Genomic DNA, 8,639 nt, shown 5'->3' on the forward strand with positions numbered 1-8,639 from the left:
ATAAAAAGTATATTATCTATAATAGAATTTTTTATAATATAAAATTATATGTAATGTATATAATTATATACATTATATATTATAATAAATATATTCTGATATATTAATTATATATTAATTATTATTAATAGAATATAACATATATTAATATGATATTATATATAATTATATATATTGAATTCCGGTCCTTAATCTTATGAAATATGTTTTTCCATGTTCATATATTTTAATATATTTTCCATATTCATTCCATATTCAATATATATAATTATATATATAATTCAATATAATTATATATTATATATAATTACATATTGTTATAATGATATTATTAATGTTATAATATATAACATTATATATAGGGTGTACCTTGACTTTAGATGTGGGCATGGAAGTTGAACTATGAGAAGGTAGGATTGGGTGAAGAAAGGCCACATCAACATGTATAAATCTAGTCACTAATTAACAGCAATTGGGCAGCTAACCAATCCTAACCATTGCTGAGCAACAAGAAGCTGATGCAGGAAGTGTAGCTCATTTTTTCCACCCTAAATGTATTAATTAATTATATATTATATAAATAATTATAATTATATTAAAATTATATATATAATTTTAGATAAGCCATAGAATGTCATTACTAGTTCATTTTCTAACTTGAGCAGAATTTATATTCATGGTAACTGGGACACAGCCCTTATTGTAGGGAAAGAAATCCCATATTTATTTCCTTTTTAGATTATTAGATGTCTTATCAGCAAGGAAAGATCCGCATGGATTGTCTGGAGATGTTTTGATAAATGGAGCGCCTCATCCTGCTGATTTCAAGTGTCATTCGGGTTATGTGGTACAAGTAAGTGTCAGTGGGTTCACCCTTTGGTATTCCCTGTGTCTGTGTGGGTAAGTGCCCTGGCATGCAGTCTGTTTAGTGTGCTTCCAGAGGGCGGTATGGCGTGCTCACAGAACCAGCTTTCTTTGCATTGGCATTCCATCATCTGCCATTGCGCTGGGGGTGACATTAAATGCAAAAGCAGGAAGTATCTGGAATATGACCCCTACAGGGCAGTGTCGTCAATTTTGGCTGCAGTATTATTTCTAAAAGGGACCACTGTTGTCCTTTTGTGCCATTCCTTTACCTTTGTCCTTCCCTTAAAGACATCTTTGGCAAATCCTTGTATAATCAGCCTGGAGATGTCTAATTATGGTCCTCGTAATTATTTGTGCTCTCTCTGAGTGTGCAGCTGGGGGATGGAAGTGACTTCACAGTGCTGTGGCTATCTGTATATAGTCATTGCAACTTGTGGAACTAAAAGTTCACAATTAGATAGACCTTTACCTTGGATATGCTAGTTTTGCATTTTAATTACCTATACAGTTTAAATTATATATGCTCTAATGCTCTTAAAAAGGACTCTATGTCTCATTCAAATACCATTTTTTCATAAGGATCATGTCATGATGAACACACTGACAGTGAGAGAAAATTTACAGTTCTCAGCAGCTTTTCGGCTTCCAATGACCATGACAAATCTTGAAAAAACGGGGAAGATTAACAAGGTCATTGAAGACTTACATCTGAATAAAGTTGCAGATTCCAAGGTAATGTGTGAATTCAACTGGAAAGGATCATAGTGGGGTGTGTTCAAGTTTCCTTGCTGTGACAAAATTCTGACAAAAACTATTTGAAGAGGAAAGATTTATTTTGGCTCATAGTTTGGTTCAGTCCTCGGTCAGCTGCTCCGTTGCTTTGGTCCTGTGGCAAAGCTCATAGAGGACAGGAAGAGGGAGTGCAAGAGCCTGCAGTGGTGGGTTTCCTCCCTCCACCTTTGTTTCATCCAGGCTGGCTGTCCACTCAGGGCAGTGCCGCCTACACTCAGGGCAGGTCTTTCCCCTGAGCTCATTTACCAACATGCCAGGTCTTGCAGAAATACCCTTATAGACACACTCAGAACTGTGCTTTGCTAGTTTTTCTCAATCCAGGCTAAATGGCAATGAAGATTAACCACACCAGGGAAAAAGACCTTCCTTGTGTCATAATAGACCCCTAATCAAAAGTTTCCTATAACTGGAGGTGGCCAAAATATAACCCTGAGAAAAGTGACTGGTTATACCATATGAAAGTGGGCATTGAGATGCAAAGCCAGTTTCACCAGTGGCTGGATGGGGGTGGGATGGTAAAGTGCTCCTCCTGCTCGTGCTCCACCGTTTAGCGGATCCTCACTCATTCTTTGCCTTGGTACCAGCTTTTCTTCCTTTCTCTTCTCATTTGTAGCTGTTCTTCTCCCTCTCTTCCTCCAGGGGAGTTCATTCCCTTCATTTTTTTGAAGTATTTTTCTGGAGTTGGTAAATAATTTGAATCCAAAGATTCTTGGTCATGTTTCACTTTGCTATAATTTGGCTTCCAAAATTATCCTCAGTCATATCATGAATCCTAATTTGTGTAGTGCTCAGATGCCTTTGTTTTGGCTGTCTTGCCTCTCAGCCCCTTTGCTCCTCTCCGCCCCTTGCTTCTTCCTGCCAACATTCATTGCCAGATTCTCACTAGCCAGACGCTTTCAGGTTTTAGTGACACCACTGCGGGCAGAGTAACAGGGAGAGAGCAGAATTGCTCCCTTCTGTGGGGTGAGGAGGAGAAGGAGAGAGAAACGAGTGCCTTTTACAGTTGATGCACTGGCATAGGAGCTTCGCTGAGCAGATGTTATTTGCTTGGATTTTCAGGACAAGCATGCAAAGGCAGTTACTTCTTAAATTACAGACTCTTTAAAATTTAGCTTTCTGTAATCTCCCAATCTCAATTGGTTGAAATCATTTCAATTCTTATATTTTATTAAAAATGGAAGCATTTTCTCTCTGAGGTCGACAGGCATGTGTGAGGAAGAATGGGTGTTTCCTACCTATGCCAATCAGTGTTTTATTCTGTCTCCTTTGGTCATGTACCCCTTGGAGAGGGGCTGTAATCCCAGCACTCTGGGAGGCTGAGGTAGGAAGATCTCAAGTTTGAACCCAGCCTAGGCAATTTAGTGACTTAGTGAGACCTTGCCTCCAAATAAAAGGTAAAGAAGGGCTGGGGTATGGCTCAGTGTGACGGCCTGGATTTAATCTGGACTACTGAAAAAAGTGTGTGTAAGGAACTGTTAAGAGCCTGGGATTCATATCAGATCTAGCCACTTAGGAATTCTAAACTGGGTCAGTTTATCATTATGGTAAGAGAAACCTTTTTTCTTCTTCCATCTGTCCATTTAGTTGCTGTTCAGAATAATGAAGACAATGAGATACAATGTGTCTTATACTGCTGGTATAGGTTAGTTCGCCAGAGGACAGTGGCCATGATCATTTTTGCTGATAAAAGTATTTCATTTTAGGTTGGTGGTCTGTCTGGAGCAGAAAGGAAAAAGACTAGTATCGCCATGGAGCTGATCACTGACCCTTCCATCTTGTTCCTGGACGAGCCCACTAATGGTTTAGACTCTAGCACAGCACATGCAGTGCTCTTACTCCTGAAAGGGTAAATGCTGTCAGAATCCTCTTCTCATTTGTTTAATATCTGAGCGAGTATGTGTACCCAGTACCCCTGATGCGGGTCACTCAGGATGGACTAGCACAGTTGCCTGTTTCCTTAGAGGGAAGCCATCAACACAGGAGTGCTGTCAAGAGAAACAGCAGGAGCACGTGGAAGGATGGCCGTGTTGCGGGTGGGGCGGTTGTAAACAGCAGGAGGGCAAGGGAAGACCTTGAGCCTAGGCTGTGTGAGAGGTGAGAAGGTGGGAGAGACCAGGCTGGATCTGGCAGGAGAGAGCTCTGTTTGGAAGGGCAGTGGCCCGGGGCCAAGTAGGCCTGCTCTGTGGGACACTGCAGAGGCCAAAGGGACCGAATCTAGTGATGAAGTGGAGTGGAGATTGCTAGGGTGCTGTCCTAACAAAATGCCACAGACTGCGTGGCTTAAATAATGATTAATTTTCTTCCAGCTCTAGAGGCTGGAAGTCTGAGATCCAAGTATTTTCAGGGTTATTTCTTCTAGTCCCCTGTTATTGGCTTGTAGATGGCCATCGTGTGTGTGTGTGTGTGTGTGTGTGTGTGTGTGTGTGTGTGTGTGTGAGAGAGAGAGAGAGAGAGAGAGAGAGAGAGAGATCTCTTCTTATTAAGGGGACACTGTGACCTCATGTAATCTGAATTACCTTTTTGAAAACTCTTTAAGTCCTGACCTAGTGGGAGTCAGCTCTTCAACAGGTGTTTTGGGGAGGACACAGTTCAGCCATCACATATAGAAGAGAATGTGCCTTGGATTCTTTGGTGTCAGATTACAGAAGCCTCACAGACCACTGTGAGAAGTGTGGCCTTTACTGCCCCCAGGGGATGTAGGAAGTATTTTCAGGGTTCTAGAGCAGAGCATGGGTAGCTGTGGTGAGTGCGAGGGCCAGGAAGGAGGCTGTTGAGGTGCGGTGGTGCCTTGACTAGGAGTGTCAGGGTGAGGGGCTGAGGTGGAGCAGGTTCCAGATGTTTCTGAGGACAGAGCCAGCAGGACAGAGCCAGCTCAGGAATGGGACTTGAGGTGTGATGCTTGAGGCAGTGATTTCTAAGACTTGGAACTGGAATAAATAGAAGAATAAAGCAAAAGAAATGGCATTGCCATTAATTAAGAAATAAGTCTGTTGCAGTAACATTTATAGGAAAAATTTCAAATATTAAATTTTGTATATCTTCCTTAAAACTAATAGAAAATAAGTTGAAATTGTCAGAAAAGCTTCAGGAATAAATAGTACAAAGAAAGTCTCATCCTCTTACCTAGATTCTCCAGTTACTACTTTTCATTCCATTTGCTGTGTCTTCTCCGCTCTGATCCCAGTGCCTGTTCCCTCCCTGCCTCATCATCCCTGAATACTGCTGAAAGTGACTCCAAGAAGCAAGTGCGGGCCACTTTCCACCCTCCCAGGGGTGCAGTGCACTGCTTCAGGGCATCCCCACCATCCAGACTGCAGGCTGCAGGCCGAAGTCACCAGTGCCCTCACTGCGGTATTTCTGTCTCCTTTTCCTTGGATCCTTTCTGGAAAGAAGTTTTGCTATTGTTGTCATCACCGTCTTTTTGGTTTTTCCTACCCTGAAACAGTTCCCCATTCTCATGCTGTCCTTCAAGTCCCTGGAGATTTAGCACATTTCATGAGTCCCTGCCTGTGACCACCCCAGAGATTCATGGCCAGATTCGGGCCGTGAGACACTGCTGTTCTTCTGCAATACACTGGGGCTGCTCACACTGGCAGTGTGAACCTTGATCCTCTGCTCCTGTAAGTGTTCCCTGGTTTCTTTGCTCTGATGTATTTTTATCCCAAATGGAATGGATTAGCACTTTATGAGCGACATAATAGGCTATTAATTCAACATTGTCTTCATCAAATCCTTCCCACAAGTGTTAGCATATGCTAATAGCTCCTGCCCTGAGGTGAACACGTGACAGTTGACAGTCCATGGACAGTGGGTGTTTTTCAGTCTCCCTATTCATTCCATTCTGTGCAGTGGGCTGTAGTTTGTTATTCATTACTCTTTTAATGATTGGATTAATCTTGCCTTGGTCAGTGGTCAATGTGGCTTTTGCATTCTTTGACATCTCTCTGATATTCCTCCAGCGTTTCTTTACTTTATAATCACTGTGATGTTGCAGGCTCGTCTTACATTTTCCTGCGTCAGCATCTCTGCAGGAGCCCTGGTTCTTCTGATATCATTAGCACAGAATTCAGAAACCAAGATCTGGTTGCTCGGTGTGCTCCCTGCTACTGCTGCTGGAATACAACTGCTTCTGGACCCTTAGTAGGCGGACCTAGAAAATCTGTGTGTGTGTGTGTGTGTGTGTGTGTGTGTGTGTGTGTGTGTGTGTGTTTTTAAATTTTACGGAAAAAAGATAAAATTTCAAAACAAAATAATAGAATAACAATAGTTAATACATTACCTGTTGTTATCTTTAAAGTAGTTGCTCAGGGTCCAAGATATGTACATAAAAATTTCTCCAATTGATATTAGCACAAACCTTCTTTTGTAATGATCTAAGAGATCCTAATAGTGTAACTGACCTGCATTTTTCCCTTTTCCCTACTGTTCTTTCCCCTTTCACCCATCCTGCTTCCTTTTTTCTTTTTGTTGTTTGTTTTTGTGGTTCAACTCAGGAACTCAGGGATTCACATGTGCTTACCCCCTCTTCTATCCATGAACTATGTCTCCACAGAAATATATTCCACAAAGAATTATGCCTCTGTAAGTGTTGCTGCTTCTGCCAGCATGTACACATAAAAGCCCATGAGTTCATAATATTTCTACCACCATGTTATTTTTTTTTTAATTTTAGTTTTTTAACACTTGGGTAGAGTACATGTTTATATTCCGTGTAGGGAATTGGTACATGTGCATAACACACCTTTAGTTTTTCATCCCTTTTCCCTTCCCCCTACCTTGACTCACCTCTTGATCCCCTTCCTTTTTTCTTTTATGTACATGTTTGCAGTACACATTTACATCCTGTGTGGGGTTCATACATGCACACAACACATCGCAATCCTCTTTTTTTCATCCCTATTTCTTCTCTCCTTCCCATCCTCCATCTCTGGATCTCCTCATCCTCTGAGAATGAACAATCTCCCTTTTTCCTCTGATCTGTCTCTTATTGTGCTCTTTATTTTAACTCTGGGTTCTCATGTAAGAGAAACCATGTGATATTTAAGCCTGAGTGTCTGATTTATTTCACTTAACATTATGATCTCAAGATGAATGCATTTTCCTACAAATGACTCAAGTTTATCTTTATGGCAAAGCAGTCCTCCATTCTGTGTAAATGGCACATTTTCTTTCATCATTTGTCTGCTAACGAACATATGGGCCACTTCCAAGATTTAACTATTCTGAGTTGTGCTACTATAAACATGGGTATGTGTCACTATAATGTGATGTTTTTCTCCCAGTACCGGGAACCGAACTCATGACCTTGTGCTTGCCAGGCAGACGCTTTGCCGCTGAGCTAAATCCCCAGCTATAATGTGATGTTTTTAACTCTTCAGGAAGATATGTAGAAGGAGAATAGCTAGGTCAAATGAACTTCCCAGTTTTAGGACTTAGGAATCTCCATACTAATTTTGATAGTGTTTGTAGTATTTCAAATTCCCACCAACAGTGTAGAAGGATTTCTCTTCCCCTTGCAGACTGTGCAGTATTTGTTATTTGACTGATTGATGATCATTCTTTCTGTGGTAAGATGGAATCTCTAATTTGCATTTCTCTGATGGCTGGAGATGTTGAGCATTTCTTCACTGTTTATTGGCCATTTGCACCTCTGTGAAGTGGCCATTCATTTTGCTTGCCTGTTTTTCGATAGTGTTTTATTTGGGGGGGGGTCTAATTTTTTTGAGTGTTTTACATATTCTAGATACGAATTGTCTGTCTGAGAAATCACTGGCAAAAAATTTTCCCCAGTCTGTATGCTATCGTTTCATTCTGCTGGGTGTTTCTTTTGCTGTGCTGAAGCTTTTTAATTTAATATAACACCATCTGTTGATTCTCAGGACTGTGCATTTCTGTGCATCTGGGTTCCCTTCAATATTATTTTTAGTCTTTGCCATTTACATACTTATACATGACTTTAGATAGTGAGCACACAGATTCTGTTATTTCCATGATATTTAGTTACTTTCTCAGTCAAGTACAGTGGTAACGCAGTTCTTTAGCTTAGTTGATGCCTCAGTTTTGGTCACCAATCAAATTGGTTGTGAACCAAATCAAATTTCCCCATAAGGCTTAATGTCACCAGATGTGGAGATCGCAAAGAGAAGGAAAATATTGCCAAATGCTTCTGTTCACCAAGTCACATTGTTCACAAAAAGAAGTGTTGGTGAACTGCGGCATCACTGTGATGTAAATGCTTAGTGGCACGCTCTCTCAGTCACTTCAGTCATTCCCTCTGTCTGCCCTCTGTGGAAACCTCTCTGCCTCGTTTTAAGCTGCCAGACATACCGCCTGGATGGCTTCCACTTTACATTACTGTTCTGCTTCCTTTAATGCATATGCCCCGAGGGAAAGCAAGATGGGAAGATGGCTAAATGTTTACACATCTTACATCTGAGGTGTCTATTGTATGTATAAGTGATGATGCCAAGTTTGGAGTTTAGAACATTCATAAAATATACCCAATATGTTGTCTGTAACTGTATTAACTGTGTTTACCAGAGAATGATAAACACGTATAGAATACTGTTGTTATATTGTTTCTCTGTGTGCTTTTTATTTTGCACTGTGTGGCACACCAGCAGCCTCCTCACACCCAGAGCTCTAGTCTGTCCTTCTCAAGGACCTCTGGGGACACTCACTTCTGGGCTCAATTAAAAAGCAGAGGCTGTTTCTCTAGAGTAGAGGTGGAGCCTGTATTCTCCATAGAGGAGATACTGACGCTGATGCGCTGGTCCTCAGACAACACTTGGAGCGGCAGGACTCCTGCACAATCCCACTTCCTGCTCTGAATGCTTTACCAGTTCCTTATTACCGACTGAAGTTCTAGTTTCTGAATGCAGGGCTCGTTCTGGGCCTCTTTTTGTAACGTGTTTTGTTATCTTCTTCATCCAACACCAGCACCAACACACACACATACACACACACACACACACACACAC

At 41.2% G+C, this 8,639-nt stretch overlaps 1 protein-coding gene across 21 annotated transcripts in view; it reads left to right on the forward strand.

Annotated features, from left to right (window-relative positions):
• The window catches only part of LOC102006600 (ATP-binding cassette sub-family G member 2-like), a 150,829-nt gene that overhangs the window by 115,806 nt on the left and 26,384 nt on the right, over positions 1–8,639 (forward strand). For 20 of the 21 annotated variants that reach the window (XR_001234729.1, XR_001234731.1, XR_001234730.1 and 17 more), the window contains 3 exons: positions 739–853; positions 1,447–1,599; positions 3,363–3,505. Coding sequence is in view for 17 of the 21 variants with exons in the window: in XM_013516146.1 (XP_013371600.1) it covers positions 739–853; positions 1,447–1,599; positions 3,363–3,505 (411 nt within the window). In the remaining 4 variants the exon portion in view is untranslated. The remainder of the gene's footprint in view (positions 1–738; positions 854–1,446; positions 1,600–3,362; positions 3,506–8,639) is intronic. The other variant, XM_013516159.1, reaches the window with a different exon arrangement.

The sequence above is a fragment of the Chinchilla lanigera genome, unplaced genomic scaffold, assembly GCF_000276665.1.
Source record: "Chinchilla lanigera isolate Chin_1 unplaced genomic scaffold, ChiLan1.0 scaffold00032, whole genome shotgun sequence".
NCBI lineage: Eukaryota > Metazoa > Chordata > Mammalia > Rodentia > Chinchillidae > Chinchilla > Chinchilla lanigera.